We start from the raw sequence: 18,150 nt of genomic DNA, 5'->3' as shown, positions 1-18,150 counted from the left end.
TGATCCTTCTCTTAATAATGGAGGGAACTTAAGCAAGTTACTTAACCTCTTTTTGCCTCAGATTCCTCAGCTGTAAAATGAAGATAATAATAATACACAATATCTCACTTGATTCTTCCAACAGGTAACAATAGTCCCTACTTCATTAAGTTGTTGTGAGGACCAAAGTAGTTACTATGTATAAAGTGGTTAGAAGGGTGTCTGGCAAATGTTAAGTGTATTATAAGTGTTTGCTTATTAATTACCTTTTATTACCAGCTAAAGTGGACCTGCCATGTAGCAACAGCATAAACATAGTTCATAATTCACTTGGCCCACGTGCTTTGAACTTCTTCGATTCTTGACTTTTATTTTTAATTTAGGAGATTTTAATTATCTCAAAATGAGTGTGTATGTTTAGACTCTTTTTCTTTTTATATTGCACTATCCTAAAATTGCATAATTTAAATAAGCATAAAATGAATATGTACTATGTGGGCTTTAGGTGTGAAAGTACAATAGATTCAGGGTCCACTGATTGTAATTCTAAAGGCAATTACTATTGACCAATATACAAGGGTTCTAGTAATTGTGCAATTTGCAGAGACGTGGATAGACCTAGAGACTGTCATACAGAGTTAAGTCAGAAAAACAAGTATCGTATAATATTGCTTATATGTGGAATCTAGAAAAATGAACAGATGAACTTATTTGTAAAGCAGAAATAGACACAGACGTAGGGAACAGACATATGGATACCGGGGGGAAAAGGGGGGTGGGATGAATTGGGAGATTGGCATTGACATATATACACTACTATGTATAAAACAGATAACTAGTGAGAACCTACTGTATAGCACAGGGAACTCTACTCAGTGCTCTGTGGTGACCTAAATGGGAAGGAAATCCAAAAAAGAGGGCATATGTGTATACATATAGCTGATTCACTTTGCTGTACAGCAGAAACTAACACAACATTGTAAAGCAACTATACTCCAATAAAAATTAATAATAAAAAATACATATACAAGGGTTCTTGTGGGTGTGAAGTGGCTCAGGGTGTGTTCATGACAGGCAGGCAACGAGAGGAAGTAAAAAGATGCCTGTCCAGGTTGACCCCCAAGTAAAACTCATGATGACACTTGTATGCTAGACACTGTTCTACGTCTTTTACATACATTCTTGTATTCAGTTCTTACAATACCCTCATGAGATAAATACTATTAATGCCCACATTTACAGATGTAGAAACTGAGACACAAAAAATTTAAGCAACTTGCCCAAGGTAACCCAGCTGGTAAATGGTAGTGTTGGGATTTAAACCTAAATATCCTACTCCCAAAACCCAGGTGTAATTATCTCACTACATACACCTCAAAAAATTGTGATGTACAAAGTCTGCTTAGATTCTTCCACGTTTTTCTCTTTAGGACCTTTTTATTTCTTAAATACAGCCCTATCCACAACTGTAATGGGCACAGGTATGCTTATGGTAAACACTTTAGAAAATACAGAAAAATAGAAAGCAAAAAGATTCAAGTAATAATATCACCCAAAAATGACCACTGTTAAAATTTTGTGTTTCCTTCTAAACTTTTTTCTAAGTACATGGTTTTGTTCTATGTTTGTTTTACATAGTTGTGATCACATGATATATACAATTTTCATCTTCCGGTTTTCCCTCATACTATGACATGTGCCATCCTATGCTATTAGAAATTTCATAAACTTCTTTTATAGACGCTGCATAATGTACAGTTGCATGGCAGTTCCATAATATATTTACCACTCTTCACGTTGAACATCTGAGTATTTCCAGCTTTTTTACTGTGGGATGGATGTCTTGGACACGTTGGTGTCCCTCTAGCTTTCCTTCTCTCAAAATTTTTTGGAAAGGAGCTGATAAACTCATTCATACTAAAGTGTACATGGTTCATAAAACTTATTTTCTCTTCAAGGACACTTCTGTCAATTTAAGCCAAAGGAATGGAGCTGTAATTGTGAGGGGTTAGTCACCAGAAAATCTAGCTGGGAGATTCCCCCACCCTCCCCAATCAGAGGAGACTCTACAATAGCAAAAAGGTGCAGGGCTGACTTAACGTTAGGAAAGCTGATGAGAAGGCAGACTGGAGCTGCAGAGGTGGTGGCGTGGTAAGAGGGAAGGAAAAAGTTTTGTATAAGCGAGGGTGAAAAAACTGGGTAGAAGAATGGAAGAGAATTAGAAAATTCACTTAGCTGCACTTACCTAGTTTCTCCACCTCTCCTGTATTGGCCTTTCCAAAGCATCTGGCCTTAGGGATGGGCCCGCCCACCTTCTCCTCAGAAGGGGTCCGTCGGGTTCTCAGTCCCAATTATTCTGCCAAGTCTCATAGCTTTGGGGCCTTGGGCGGCCACAGAGCCAGTCGCAAGGAGCGGCAGTGAAGTTCTAAGAGGGCCCATTCCAAGCCCTGGGTCCACAGACCATCCTGTGGGAGCGTCACCTCCCTCGGCTTGAGGAGGAGAGTTAATAATACCTGTGGGGGTAGGGGAGTTAGAGGCCTCGTGTGAAAGTTCACAAAGTCCTGTCCTGCTCACTCCCCCCAGCACTCTTTTTTTCCCCTCCTCCTAGACGCTTCTAGGAGGCTTTCCAGGCTGCTGGCCAATCCGAGGCTGCAGTGGAGAAGCAAATGGGACCCAGGACAGAACTCAGTTGCCCCCGACTCTCCCCACTGCGGTGCTGCACTGGCAGTGGCTGGTATGGAGAAAGAGGAGGCGTGCGGGTGTGCCGAATGAAGTCCAAACCAAAGGGGCCAGCGACTCCGCCCCTCTGGATTAGGGAGAGGAGGAAACCATAAATCCGAAAACCTAGCCTGACCAATTAAATTTAAAAAAAAAAAAAAGCGAAAGGCTCCAGCCTAAGGCTGGGGAGGAGCGCAGCGGTCCCTGAGTAGCCGTCCCAGCTGCAGCCACAGCGTGGGCGCCCTCCCACGCCTGCTCCACCGGGACCCCCGGGCGCACCACGCACGCACGCACCCACCCGCCCTCCTTCCTGGGACGGCCGCTCCTCCCTTTTTCCTCGCTGGTTGGCCGCGGCGCCGCAGAGCGCGGCGGCGGCAGGAGGAGCCGGGCGCGCGCGCCACGCACGGCCACCGAGCTAGCACGGGCTGCAGGCGCGGCGCGCGAGCTCAGGTGGCGACGGAGGCGGCGACGGCGGCGGCCGCAGCGGCCAACGCACACCCTCTCCCCAGCGCGCCCGCATCCCTCCTGCACTGAGCCGCGGAGCCACCGGCGGTCCCCGGGCTCCCCCGGCCCCAGCGCGCACGGCCGAACCCCGCGCACAAGAGCGGCCGCCTCTGCTGTGGTTCCGAGCCCGGGCGCCAGCCATGGGGAAGCCGGCGAAGAAGGGACGCGACTGGAAGCGCTTCCTGAGGAATAATTGGCTGCTACTCTCCACCGTGGCTGCGGTGGTGCTAGGTGAGTTGCGTGGCGGGTGGGCGACGCGCGCACCCTCACGCGCTCCCAGCGCCCAGGCCGCGTGCGGGGCGGGCGGGTGCGAGGGTGGGCATGGCGCTGGCGCACCCGGTGCTCGGGTCCCTCGGCTCCCCCTCGGCCTCGGACACCACGCGGGGGCTTACCCTCGAGGGTGTTGATTTCTGCGTGCAAAGAACAAAGCTCCTCCGGGACTCCCGTTTGGGTGTTCCACGAGCTGCGGGTTCCTGCTTTACCCAGAATGATCAAAGGGGTTTGCAAGGGAGAAAGGGAAGCAAGAGCTCTCGGTTCTTCCCGTTTGGAAGCAAATGTGGTTTAATTTTTTAAATCCTATCTGCTCCCCCCTTTCTTTCCTGAACCATGCGTTGTCCGGACAGAGATTGAGTGTGGATGATGGTTCGCGGTTGGACTGGAAGAGACACCTTAACGTCAGGGGTGGTCCGGTCCCCGGGGGGAGGGAGGAGGTGGATGTTACCTTCGGTCGCTCACCCTGGGCAGTGCCTGGAAAGGTGCCTTCCCACGCGGCGAGCCGCTGCCCGCACGGAGGCACGGAAAACCGGCCAGATTCGTGCTTGAATTCAGGAGTATGCAGTTGTGGCCCCCAGGATGTCAAGGGGAAGAGAGCTATCAGATTTCTCCCTTTCCCCCGTGCAGATCTACCGAGGTAGCCTCCCTGAGCTTCCTTGCTCTCCACATTGCTTTTCTATTGAAAGTAATTTTTAAGTCATATGTGCTTGTTTTTAAACAAGGTGTGTTTAAGTGATTCATTCCTGAGAAATCACTGGACTAGGTGAATGTCAGATCCATTGCTCAGAGGTATGAGTTGCACCTATTTAGACTCTGAATTTCTGCCAGGTTGTCTGTTTTACACCTTGGGCCCTGGGATGCTCCTCTTTGGGGTTGGCGCCAAGACTGCCTCCTTTCCTCTGAGAGCTCGCACAGGTGGGGACACCCAGCAGGTGAGGCTCTTTTGAAAACCCCACCTTCCATTTGGAAAGTGGAGCTGGGGAGAGGGTTAGCCTGTACCTCTCCCAGCCTCATGCACCTTTCTCTCCAGCTGCTGCTCCTGAATCTCAGAATATTTGGTGTTGCCTGCTCCCCCTCTTGGTGCCCAAACCCCCGCCCCCCCAAAAAAGTCTGTGGAGGTTAATGGATTCCTCAGGGTCGGATTTGCTCCTCCAGATCCTTATGCAAAGTCAAGTCAGGTTTCTAGTAAATAAATAACATCCTGGAATTACCTTAGCAGAGGCCACCTGTGGGAGGAAAAGAGAGAAGTAGAGGAGCAAGTCTTGACTGCTTAACTCTTTTCCCCAAGAAGAGCCACATGGTTTAGGGCATTTGTTTTGGTTGGTTGGTTGGCTGGTTGGTTGGTTGCGTTGGGTCTTCATTGCTATGCGTGGGCTTTCTCTAGTTGCGGCGAGCGGGGGCTACTCTTCATTGTGGTGCGTGGGCTTCTCATTGTGGTGGCTTCTCTTGTTGCAGAGCACGGGCTCTAGGCGCGTGAGCTTCAGTAGTTGTGGCGTGCGGGCTCAGTAGTTGTGGCGCACAGGCTTAGTTGCTCTGTGGCATGTGGGTTCTTCCTGCTGCAGGGCTTGAACCCGTGTCACCTGCATTGGCAGACAGAGTCTTAACCACTGTGCCACCAGGGAAGTCCCGGTTAGGGTTTTTTTTTTTTTTTTTTTTCTTTTAGGGTGTTTTTAAGGGAAGCATTATCCTGCCCCATCACGTTTTAAATAACAGATGCCTCAGAGAGAGTGATTTGTTTACCCTGCAGCCAAATAGATGAGATGGCCTTGTTTGTTTTCCTAGTGACAAGATTCCAGAATTAATTGTTAAATCCCTTTTTAAGGATGGTTTTGGGTAGCCTGGCATTTCCCTCACAATCCCCCGTGGACATGAAATGATCCTGCCTTTTCAGCTGTGGGGTTTTCCAGAGATACTCACCTATTAACCGGGTGTGGCACACCAGTATTGAGTTTACTGATTCACTGGAGACTGGTTTGGCAAAGATCTTGAAAATTTTTCCCTGGCCTTTGGAACTTGTTGCATAAATACGTCTTCAGGGTCACGGGAGATAACATGTCTGTTTTGTAGACGTGGCCTTTGGTGTCAGATGGGCAATTTCCTCCAGTTTTAACGTGGGTAAGCCCCAGGAGCTTGATTCAGATACTTTGCTCCAGAAAGGAAAAGCACCGTATAAAAATCATAAGCGCTCAACTGAAGTCTTTCAGCACATTTGCAAAAGGAGCAACATCGGGCAGTCCCTGAGCATTTCAGCTCCTGGTCTGAGAAGTCAAGCCTACACCACCCTCAATGTGTCCATCACAAGGCACTTCCTAGAGTCCTCTTTTCCTCATTCTTTGGAGCTTTGGGCTTGAGTGCAAAAATCATACCTCTGTCTGTGTAGTCTGTGCTAACTCATTCTGGTTTAAACCCAGAACTGAAATTGCAGCCAACTTATAACAGGGATGCTAAGTCCATCCATAAGCCTTTTAGGCCATGATAATAAGTTTATTTTTATAACAGTCTTAATTGATACAGAAATCACAAGCACTCTCATGTAGCCTCCTTTCTGAACCTTTCAGTATGTGGATCTTAAAGAAGAAAAAACAGTTAAATTTATTTATTACCCTGACAGAATATCATCTTCTGATTAAAATTGAAATGTTTTGTCCCTGCTATAATTCAGCAGCCCTGACACTTTAAAATATTTTGATTTTTGAAGTGAGGGGCAAAGATTTTTACCAGCCATCTTAAAGCCTCTGATTTTTCAAGACAGCATTTGAGGGGAAGTGAAATTAAAGGTCATCTTTATTAGGTGTAAAAGTTAATTTCTTTCATGGACAAGGAGATGCTAAAAGCTAAATATTTCCTCATATTCTTATTCATGAGATAAAGGGATTGAATAGTTAAGTGACCATCTTTGTTAATTTCTGTGAAACCCTACAAGGTCCTGGAAATAATATCTTGGATTTTCAGATGAGAGGCCTTTACTAAAATCTGATAAGGAACAATTTTCATTGCATCCATTACAATTCTTTCAGACTTTTCCCCTGCTTCCGTAGTGTAGTAGCATGAGCACAGAGCCTGGCGTCAAGAGTTCTAGATTTGAATTCTGATACTGTCATGCTCTACCATTTAAGACAAAATCTGTTATTCTCTGGAATCCTCAATTTCCTCATCTGGAAAATAGGGATATAGGTCATTACCTCATTTGCTATTAGAGTTGTTTAAGATAATGTGAAAATATCTAGTTGTGTGACTGGCATATAACAGGTACTCAATAAATGTCATTTTAAGATGATTTGAATAATTTCATTCTGAGGAAATTAATACTTTCTTATAAAATAAGGTCTCTCGTGGTCTTTCTCTGTTCTGCTTGGTGTCCAGCCTAGAATTCTGAGTCCAAGGTGATTCACGTGTTTTGATGACATGTTCTGTCTAGGTGAACACCAGCCTCCAGAGCATTATTTACTGTTTTAAAAGGATATGGAAAGGATTAATCATTTTGTTTTGTGCCCCATAGCCTGATTCTCATTTCATTTAACAGGGCAGAAATTATGAGGGAAGAATTTTAGTGCTTTAAGTGGGAATTCTGTGCAAGCAGAATCTGTGTGTGAGAATTCTGTGTCCAAGCGTTGTGATTCACGTCAGCCAATACTGATCATAGCGTGTATAATGTTGGTAAAGCACTCATGGAACCCTCACCCTGTTCACAACATAAAGCCTGATCTTTCTGTCCAGACAGGTTGTGCTTTATTTCAGTCATTTGAAAAATCTGATTTCCAGGTTATGGATTTTCAGGAAAGGAAATAGCTGTTGTTATTTACAGGACAGAGCTGGCAAGCTTATTCATCCTGAATAATTTTCTTTGGAGCACTAAAGGAAGCAATCATTTACAGATTCAGATTCCATTGTCCAAAATCGAGAACAATTCCTTCATGTTCTTAGTAATAACCCTTGCTCCACCCAGCCTCACGTCTCCTACGCCGGAGCTCTTGTATCTGGCAGTGCTAATTTGAGTCATGGTATAAGCTCTCTTGCTCAGTTTCTACGTGTCTGTGAAGCTCCTGAAGATCGGGGGTCGGGCGGGGAGACGACTGCAGCTCAGTGTTCAGAATGTATTTTGTTATCATGAAACTCATGTGCTCTGGCAGGTCTCAGGCCTGGTGCTGCTGGCCGTCTAATCAGCTCAGCCTTGGAATATACCTGTACAATAACCAATGCTTAAATCATTCGCTCATTCAACAAATATATATTAGGCACCTACTGTGTGCCAGGGACTGTTCTAGAACCAGGGCACATAACAGTGAACAAAATAAAAACCCCTGTCCTCATGAGACTTATGTTCAAGTGGAGACAAGTAGACAGTAAACCGGAAACATAGGTAAACTACAATGTAGAGTATGTTCGATGGTGAGAGTGCTCTAGAGTAACATAAAGCAGAGAGGGCGCTGGCGGATTGCAGTTTGAAATAGGGAGAATGGGAAGGCCCTGCTGGGAAGGCGAGAACTGAAGTGAGACTGGAAAGAGGTGAAGGAACACAGATATCTGGGGAGATCCTGGTGTGTTTAAGGAAGAGCATGGGGGTGGAGTGAGGAGGTGGGGGAAGAGGCAGTAGGATGGTGTGAGTTCTTATAAGGACTTTGACTTTTACTGGGAGTTGGGAAACCATTAAAAGGTGTTGAGCAGAGCAGTGACATGGTCTGATTATCTTTTAATCAGCTTTCCCTGGCTGGCTGCTCTTTTGACCATGGACAGCAGAGACAACCGTGGAATCAGATCAGTTTAGGAGGCTAGTACAATTAACCTGCTATTTTTTTTTTTTTTTACTTGAAAAAATGATGCATTTTATAATTGTTCTGTATAAGAAAGTTAGGATCTTATCCTGCTATGTATTTTACTTTTACACTTTTCTAATCTCATTTCCATCATGGCTAGTGAAATCTTAGGAAATGCTTAAGAAAAATCAATGAAAAAAATATTGCAACTATTAAGTAGGCCTTATTGTTCACCGTTATATGGACGAGGAACCAGACTTGGAACAGTGCAGGACTCGCTCAGGATCACTCAGATAACAACTGGCAATGCCCAGTCTTCCTATACTTTTCCTTCCCTACCTTTGGACTGCTGTCCTCCGTCTTGCTCCCCATCTCCCTGTCATATTTGGTCCTTGCAGACCCTCCTGGGGACCATGGTGGTCTGGCTGTATGCCACATCAGGATAAGGTATGAGGATTCTGTAGTGTGCACTTTGGGCTGTAGTTGCTCCTTTCTCCCCTGAGACTGAGAAGGGGCAACAACATGCCTCCACAGGACTCTGGGAATTGCAGTGTGTGCCCTGGAGGAACACTGCTCCTGTGGGATTTGCCAGACTGGTCTCCACTCTAGGCTCAGAGCCACCCTTACACCTCTGTCCATGAGGCTGCCCTGCTATTGTTTCCACCTTCAAAGCCTGCCCTTTCTACCTTCTAACTAAGTGGCTTGGTGTGACTGGCGCAAAGGGTGTGATTGAGGGACATGGGGGGAGAAAAAGCAAGGCTGCCACGGAGGTCGGCGGCCAGATCCTAGACAGACTGGAATGCCATGCTGATAAGTTCAGACATGCTCCTGAGGACAAAACTGGACAATGACATAGGCAGGACTGTGCTTAGAAAAGATCCTTGAGGCAGATGGATGTGGAATCTGGATCCAAGAAGGGTGATCTTGCAAGTGGGCAGATCACCCTAGGGGATTACTGTTAAGGTCCAGGCAGAGAGAGAGAGAGATGGGGGCCTCAGCAGAGCAGCAGCAGTGAGAGTGGAAAGGAAAGGACAGCTCTGTGAGGTGTTCAGCAGGTTAACCTGTTGGCTAGGTTTAGTCCTTGGGAGAAAGAGGTGGTGATCTCTAGCAGGAGAGGAAGTCCCAGAGGGGGCAGCAGCTTGGAAAAGAACTATCATGCTCTCCCACTGTACAGAACCAATGTCTACTTGCTTTTTGTTACTGTATAGTTAGAGTGTATTCTAATTTTCTGCCTTCCCCACTGACTCATGAGCCCTTGAGGGAAGGAATTCTGTGTTGCCCCTCTCTATACCCACAGCACCTGTCACAAAGCCTGGTGGGCTCAATACATTTGTTAAATTGTTGTGTCATTTGTGACCCAGAGAGATAGACGTTATCCTTGTTTATTGAATGAGTAAATGAGCCCAAAGCTAAGCTTGAATTCCACCATACATTCTTCTCTGCCTACTTCAGCCTCCTCTGATGTGCATCAGTAAGACAGATTAACACTTAGTTTACATATACTTATCAAGCATGTTAAACTTCTCTTCTTCAAAACTAGATTATAGACCCCTAGAGGGCGAAAGCATTCTGATTACCCTTAGCAGGCACTAGAAAATGAAAGGAGACCTTAAAGTAATGAGACTGACTCTAAAATGCTATATAAAAAAGTGAATCTTTGTTTCTTGTCAGAAGGAAGAGAGGTTTGGATTAGCTGGAAGATCAAAGAGATTTTATTCATGTGCCAACTCCAATTTATAGGTAGTGGACTGTCTGGCATGATATGTTTGTTGAGAAGGAAAAGTTCTGAAATTGATTACTGATGTCTGCCAAGGGCTTAAGGTTAGGAAATAGTGGCCTGTGTGCTGCATACTTGTTGACCCTGGGTCAGAAAGTCGCTGAAGTTCCTTCTAGGTTTAAAATCCCTTAGCTCTATGCTTGTATAGTCATTCCTCAGTTCATTGCTGGGAGATAGAGGAAGTCTTCCTTAGGGAACTAAGGAAGGGTTAATGGTCATTACTAGAGGGTAAAATGACGTTGATGTTGAGTCATTTGTCCTACATCTGTGACTTGGGGTGTTAAAATGTAAATTGTGTCTGGGACTGTTACTAGGGTAATGTTCTATGTCAGCCTTAAATTATTCATCACAACAGTAATGTGAGGTCTAATAAACTTAAGTTGTTTCTATACATGTATATATATCTTGCATGTATCTGCTTAATTAATTACCTTTGAGAAGCGATCCTTTAGCTGACTTGTGCCTAGTTCCACATACTGAAGGATTAGGGAAACAGTTTTGGGCTTTGAATGCCTATGCCTGGTGCTTTCAGTTTTGAAACCAAATCAGAACCCACCAGAGTTGGGGAATCACTGAAAAGATTCTGATTTTTGGCTGATCAAACGTAACCCATCTGTCAAAAATTTGAGCAGTGGGCATAAGAAATAAAGGAAGCTTCAAATGACATAAGATGTAGAAAATTATCACATGCCAAATTTGGATTTGGTGGAGCTCATATAGTAGCTCAGATGAGTAAAAACCTTGGGTTGCTCAGACACCGTGTAAATAAATGGGATTAGGAATTAGCTGTTGTAGAGCATATGTGTGCTCATATGAACACTTGCTTATAAAGAGAGAAAGCTTTCCATGTTAATTACTTGGGAGAAATTGTGCTTACCTTTAGCAGAGCTGAGACTGAAAATAGCTGTCCTATATAGGGAGTCAGTGACACGCTGGCCTGCTGCCGTTCACCTGAGGAACTGCAGATCTCCCCCATGTTGATGTCGCTGGAGATCTGGGGTCACGTGTACCGTGGGGACTCGAGCACTCTCGAAGAAAATGAACTTATCTTAGACGGCACTGAGTGGCCCACTTAAATTCCCCCACAGCAGTGTCTGTTAAAGTAGCAAGTCTTTTCAATGGCCTTTCCTATTTTGAATGTTAAACATACATCTAATAGAAGACAACATTGAAGACAGTTACTATTAAGCCAATAATTCAGTTCGGAGCTGTAGTTTAGCACGGCAGATAGATTTAGAAGGAGCTGATTCATTATACTTGCTGAGGAAACAGCCCCAAACTGTGACAAAGAGTGCTCTGTTGTAATTAGAATGCTCCACAGTAACACCTCTGTTAATGGAAAGGAAGTGTTTCAGTGACTCACTCATTGCCAGAAATGTTACTACCCTACCTTTGAAAAATATCTGCCCACTGCCTGTTCCATTACCAGAGGTAGAATATTTCCTTTCCAGCAAATACTCCTGCACTTTCTGGGATGGGCAGACCTTGTCCCAGCTCACAGACACTTCATGCTGTGTGTCCTGGGTGGTTCCTCTCCCAGGCCCAGCCCCAGCTGTGTGAGCTGTGGGCAGTGGTCCCTGCTTTGCCAGGAGAGGAGGGACGCTGTGCCTTGTTCTCCACCACGAGACCCAGACCAGCACTGAGGAAACAAGACCCTCCCACCAATCCTTCCACACTCAGGCTAAGGTCTTTGTTCCCAGGGCCCTTATTGGTCAGAGTCCATAACTGGGTCCACCGGCAGGACAGTTGTCACAGCAGATTTTCCTGTGTCCAGGAAGGGTCCTGATACCAGCATCATGTGACTCTGCTAGGTCTGCATATTGAAGCAAAGTGGTGGCCTTTGGGACTGGAACTTCTATTCAGAAGTGACCTCAGTGGGGGTCTGCACTGTGTGTTAATTTTTACAGCTGCATTGAGACAACTATGCTCTCAGGGGGTTAAAACTGTACTTACTTACTTGACTAAGGAGGAAAAGAAACCCTTAGAGGAGAATGCTTAAATGAGATTATAAAATTAAATTATTTTTCTACCACTGTTCTGTTGCTTGGGAGTTATCTGGTTACTTATAATTCAGTAAAGAATTAAGTCAACAAAAAAATGCACCATCACCAGAAATGCCTAACCACGAAAAGCCTAATCTCCAAGCCTCTAAGCATTACTGGAAAATAAACTGATTCTGTTCTATTTCTGTGGCTATTTCATATACTTAATTGTTTTCTGAGCCACTTAACCACTTTACAAGTTTCGTATAAAATTTCCCAAATTATGAGACAATGAGGGAGACACATTTTCTCCTTTGAAAATTTCTTTTTCTGTGGGTAACCAAGCCTAATAGGTAATATTTATTGAGGGCTTATTATGACTTTTATGCACATTATTTCCCATTTGAGCCTCAGCACAATGAGGTAAGAAGTGTACTTTTTTTTTTTACAGAAAAGGAGACTGAAACTTACAGGGCTTAAGTCACGTGAGGTCACAGTCAGAGCTGGGATTTGCACCCAGGACTGTCTGACTCCAAAACTGCAGTTCTTAACTATTAAGCAAGGCTACTTCCTAATGAACCTTGATACACCTAATTGATAGTTCAGAGCATTCTTGCAGACTTCACTCTTGTACAGTAGCTAAATAAAGCCTAGTAGCCTCCTTCTTACTCCATCCCTTGTCTGTCTCTTGGCTTTTCTTTATCATGTCCTTCAACCTGAGGCATTCTACAGTATTTAGTCCTTTCCCTATTCATCTCCCACATAAACCTTCTATTTGAACTTATTCTAGTTGAGCTTGTCTAAGAGTTGCTTTCCCAGGATGTGTCATACTCTCCTGCCCTACTGCTTTTGCTCATGTGTTTCACCTACTGTTATCCTACCCATCCTTGATGGTGGATCTAATTTTCACTTTTATCATATAGACTTCTCTGACTGCCAGTCAGAGATGATTTCCCTTCTCTGTGCTCGTATAACCCTTAATTTATTTTCCCAAATTGTACTGCATTTGAACCACTACTCCTAATCCTGCCCTGTGGCAGACATCACTAATTGATTATAGCACTCTTTACCTTGGAGCTTTGCTATGACCTCAGAATCCTCAAAACTCTTCTCTAGGCAACTACTGTTAATCAAAGGGAACTGGCATGTAAGATGAAAAGTATTGTCCATTGCTGGGAAAATCTATTCATTTCGCAATTAATTTAAATTGAACAAGTATTGATGTTAACTGGCAAGAGATGCAGAGTTGAAGTCTGTGTTTTGTCTTAGTCTGTCAGAGGCAATATGTGCACAGAAATCACTAATATGACCTTAAGTGTTGTAAATGCTGCAGGAAAGCTACAACACGCCTTGGGCCTTCAAAGGAGAGGGGGAATTGAGAAACAGGTGGAATTGGGAATTGGAGGAGGCCAGGAATGGCCTTGAGCAGGTGTGGTAGGATTTCTGGGCTTGAAGATTAGAAAGATGACAAACCCAGGTAGAGATAATGATATGAGTACAGGGGTCTTTATCTTGTGTCCAATTTCAGTATTGTATGAAACTATTTAATATATGTATTGTTATGTTTTTACAGCTTCTCTTTCTTATCTCAGTGTCCTGAGGGTTAAAAAAAAAAAAAATGCTGTCTTATATGGGTCTGTCACACTCATAGCATCTAACCTGGTACCTGCTTCATAAGAGATGCTCCCAAATATTTTTGACTGATTATAGAACCTTCTTCACTGAAGAAGAGGTCAATCCTTGATGAACCTATCCCACTGATCCCCTAGTTACCCAGTAAGTTGCATGGGTTTTTGAGTGAAGACCCTGAGGAACTCTTATCCAAGCTGGAGTCATCTGAAATATACTTTGCTCCTAGTTTGGGGGCCCCAGAAGAAGAGCAAGCCTAGTCACTAACGGTTCTGAAGCCATTTTAGTGTGAGCTCAGCATGACCCTGGAGCTGTCAGAATGGAGAGCGTCTTTCTACCCTGAGGAAGATCTGACCTTCTCAGGAAACCGGCACAGGAATGAGCCTGATCTCCAGAGAGTTCTTTGGACTAATTAGACTAACTAATAGTTCCATACAATACTGAAACTGGACAGAATTAGAGAGATTGGAAGATCCATCTGGCTTCCCAAAGTTGGGCCATGGCGTGGAGCTGAATCACCCTTGGATGGTAGAGTCTTTTTGAATGTGGTATTTAGCAACTCCTATGTCTTTCAGTGAATTTTTTTTCTAGGTTTTCCCCCTCCACGCATCGTTTCACGTCCCTGTCCAAATTCTGCCCATTTCTGTCCCTGTCTGGAGATTATTTCTATGATAAGAGATTAATTAGCCTGTCTGTGCTGCTTGTTCCAGTAGACCTGGAGCTTAAACAGCTTGGACAAACACTAGACTTGGTTGTTAAAGATTCTGAAAATGAGTTTTTACTTTTTTTATTAGCAAAAGTTAATTGTCAACTAGGAGACATAACAGGTTTGCTCCATTTCTGCTTCCACTTCATTGATTTCTTTCTCACACCTAGAGAATTTCCTGAGGTTTCATCACATGGGAGAGATTCTGAGTTCCACAGAGTAACAGAGGTTGAGCTCTTGTTGCCAGTGCAGAAGCCACAGACCCCGAGAAACATGCCCAGGTCTCCTCTGTAACTGGTTTGCCACTTGCATTAAATATAAGTATTTGGCAGTAATCTCTAACTAGCTTGTTTATTTTGAAAAAAAAAATTAGAAGTTTACATCTACTGTTGTTTAAGCGGAAATGATTGGGTAAGGTTTGGCTGCGTTGGGTCTTCGTTGCTGTGTGCGGGCTTTTTCTAGTTGTGGCAAGCGGGAGCTACTCCTCGTTGTGGTGCATGAGCTTCTCATTGCGGTGGCTTCTCTTGTTGCGGAGCATGGGCTCTAGGTGCGCGGGCTTCAGTAGCTGTGGCGCACGGGCTTAATTGCTCCACGGCATGTGGGATCTTCCTGGACCAGGGCTTGAACCCGTGTCCCCTGAATTGGCAGGCAGATTCTCAACCCCTGTGCCACCAGGGAAGCCCCCTTGGCTGCTTCTTAAATTGCAAGTAAGTAACCATAGAAGACTGGATTTATTGAATCCAAGATCAAGATCCTGAAGTTCCTGAGGCCGTGCTCATCGCTGAGTTTTTAAAGGCTTTGTGAATCCTGCTCAGGGCTCTGTGTTCTAGGGGAAAGTGTTGGTAGATCACAGTGAATGAGGTTTGCAGCTGTGACTTTTTGCTTAGATTCTCTCTCTTTCTCCCCTTTTACAGCCTCTCCCCATGCCCTGGAACATCTGTTCATGAGGGCAATACTGAGAAAGGAGGCTGAAGATCCTCACAAACGTAAAACATTCCAAGATTCCAAGAATAAACAAAATCCTCTAGTATTACTGTGAAAAGATTATACTCACCATGTTTGATTTTTTTTTTCTTTTTTTGGTCTCTGCCAGTCATCTTAAATGCATTTATACTTATTTCTAGACCTTAAATCTAATCCATTGTTGTTATCAAATGAGCTGATACATGTGGAGGTACTTTATAAAACTATAGTGTCTTGTGTTTGTTATTGTTTCCCAGAAACAAACAAAAAAGGGAGCCATGCAAATTGTAAAACTTGAGTCCTGGTTACAATGTTATTCCTTGAAGACACTAATATACAATGTTATCTTTGTGTGTTTTCTAGGGCCCTACTCTCTTCCCTGTGAAAAGGCATCTGGGCCCTTTGTAGCTATATGACATGTTTAATATTCTATACATGAGTGTTCTTTCCTTTCAGAAGTAATAAACAAGCTGGTCTGTCTTTGCCTTTTGTCTTTCAGTTAGGATTAAGAGAAGCATCTGAGGTATTTAGAGACAGAAATCCCGGACCCAAACTTTCAACACTGGGTACCACTTTCATTTTAATTTAGGAAAGACTATATACAATTCTTCAAATACACCTTAACTCATTTGAAGATGAAAGTAAATATTTCTGCAGTCCTTCTGGGAGTGGGGAAGGAGAGGTCAGAGTTAAGGCTCCATAAAAGTTAGGAGAAGAGAGGGATAAACAGTTGGCAGGCAGGAACATGGTAAGAATAAGCAGGTGACACAGTTTTGAGGCAGAGGTGAGGAATGGGCTGAGAAATGTGGGGAGTCCCAGTTACTTAGACTTAGCACTCTGGATGCAGGGTTCATCAAGATGGGAATTCCAGGCTTGTGACAGGTCTAGAAAATCCAGGATGACTGGCTCCCTTCTTTCTCACAGAGGTCCATCTCTTTCCTGCTCTCAAATTGCTCCTGACTCAACCCCACGGTGGGGTAGATGGTCAGATTTCTTTTACACATGGAAAGAAGCCTTCCTGAGATTGTGTAATGAACCAAGAAGGTGTTTATGGGAGTTGTAAAACTGGTTACTGTAAAGAGGTAGGGTTCCCGGATAATCTGGTGTTAAACCTGAGGAAAAGGTGTGTCCTTCAATCAAAGGATTCCAGGGCCTCTCCAAAGTGTGTACGTCTGAGTGAGGAGACCTGTCATTCCTTCAGGGACTTGGAGACCAAATATTTGCCTGGGTACCAAGGAGGGGAAAGAGTGGAGTATGACCACAAGGTAGATGAAGATCTTTCACAGGAATGTATAAAATAAGCTGATAGGTAGAATGATCCATGAGTTTAGCAGATGTGAACCATTTTAAGAGGAAAAAAAAAAAGTAGAATAAAGAAAGTCGACCACAGGTAGGAAACGGGAGATTTTAGAATCCACAAGTCAAGTCATAGATAGGTATCTCAGGAAATAACCCAAACACACGTATGTGGGACTGACCCATCTTTAGGGGGGGAGGGACAGTCTGGTTGTTCCTAGCTTAGAACGAGCTGGACCTCTAAGCCAGTTGAATGCTTGCTGTAGGGACTGGATTCCTGTGGGTTGGTCCTATAACCAACCTTATCCTTACTTGAACCCAAGGGACTCTTTGGACTCCAGGGGCTCCAGAAGCCTGGGAGAAGTCCCAAGGTGTAGGAACCAGGCATCTAACTTCTCATGGGTGCATTACTATAGCCATTGTCCATTACTGGAGAGGCCATATTTATGATGCCTCTCTGGGTTTGATGGCCCTGGGACAACGTGGCAGAATTTATACCCACATTCCTATAGCCCAGTTTTCACACTCTGCTAATGGTACGCTATCTCAGCTATTTTCTCCTGCCTTTTGTAATCAGATTTGATGAGTAACGAATAGAAAATGCTGTGGTTTCCTGGGCATATGCATTAAATAGCAATTATTATGCATTCCTGGTTCACTTCAATGCAGCAGGTATTGGCCAAACATCCGTGGAGTGTCAGGCACTGGTGCCTGGGACATTGGGGGGTACAAAAGTGAGCATACAATGCTTATGCCTCGGGAACTTGCGATGGAGGAAGGGGCTGAGATAGAGGTCTTTTAGAGGGGACAGTAGATGCAGATGAAGCTCTGAAGGACCCAGAGAAGAGACTCATCCCACCTGGGGAGAGACCCTGGGAAAGGCTTTCTGGAGGAGGTGACTCTGTTTTGAGGGGTGAGTAGCACTTTACTAGGCAAAGATAGTGGCAAAGGGTTTTCCTTGGAGGGGGATCTGCGAACAAGCGCACAAAAACAAGGAGCATCTTTAAGAAACAGCAAGGAGTTTATTGTGACCGGACATGATAAGATCAATGATGATGAAGATGTGAGGGCCTATATCAGCTAGGGACCTGGCAGAAAACAGATGATCCACTCACTCAAAGGTATTTAACTGAACAGACTGTAATCAAGGGACTACTTACAGAGTTAGGTGGGGTTAAGGGATGGTGAGGCACCCAGGGCTAGTAACTGTGGGAAGCTGTTAACTCCCCTATGCCAGAATGGGCAAGGGAAGGGGGGACAGTGTTATCACAGCCCATTGGGGGCTGGGCTGCGACAGAGCAGCTGCTTGATAGGACCTGTATGGCCACAGAGGAACATAGCCACTGCCAGAACCATGGCAGACCAGGGAAGGAATGAAGACAACATATACCCCAACTTTTCTCTCTCTGTCTTAAGATCCACAGCTAGTGCTTCTCCTTGGCTAAACCCAGCTAAAGCCAGAGGGCAAGGAACCCCAGGTTACACAATTGGTAGAGAGATCAGTCTCCCGGGACACAAAGCGGGGCGAAAAAGGACAGAAGGTAAATCTAAAGGGCAAAGGGAGAATAA

General features: G+C 44.6%; 1 protein-coding gene across 1 annotated transcript in view; it reads left to right on the top strand.

Moving 5' to 3' along the window:
- The first annotated feature begins 2,906 nt into the window (after nt 1–2,906).
- Nucleotides 2,907–18,150, top strand: part of SLC1A1 (solute carrier family 1 member 1) — a 71,590-nt gene continuing 56,346 nt past the window's right edge. The window contains exon 1 of the mRNA XM_057547718.1: nt 2,907–3,432. Coding sequence (XP_057403701.1) covers nt 3,342–3,432 — 91 coding nt within the window. The 5' untranslated portion in view covers nt 2,907–3,341. The remainder of the gene's footprint in view (nt 3,433–18,150) is intronic.

Source organism: Balaenoptera acutorostrata, chromosome 6 (genome assembly GCF_949987535.1).
Source record: "Balaenoptera acutorostrata chromosome 6, mBalAcu1.1, whole genome shotgun sequence".
Classification (NCBI taxonomy): domain Eukaryota; kingdom Metazoa; phylum Chordata; class Mammalia; order Artiodactyla; family Balaenopteridae; genus Balaenoptera; species Balaenoptera acutorostrata.
This window is presented reverse-complemented; position numbering and strand designations above follow the sequence as displayed.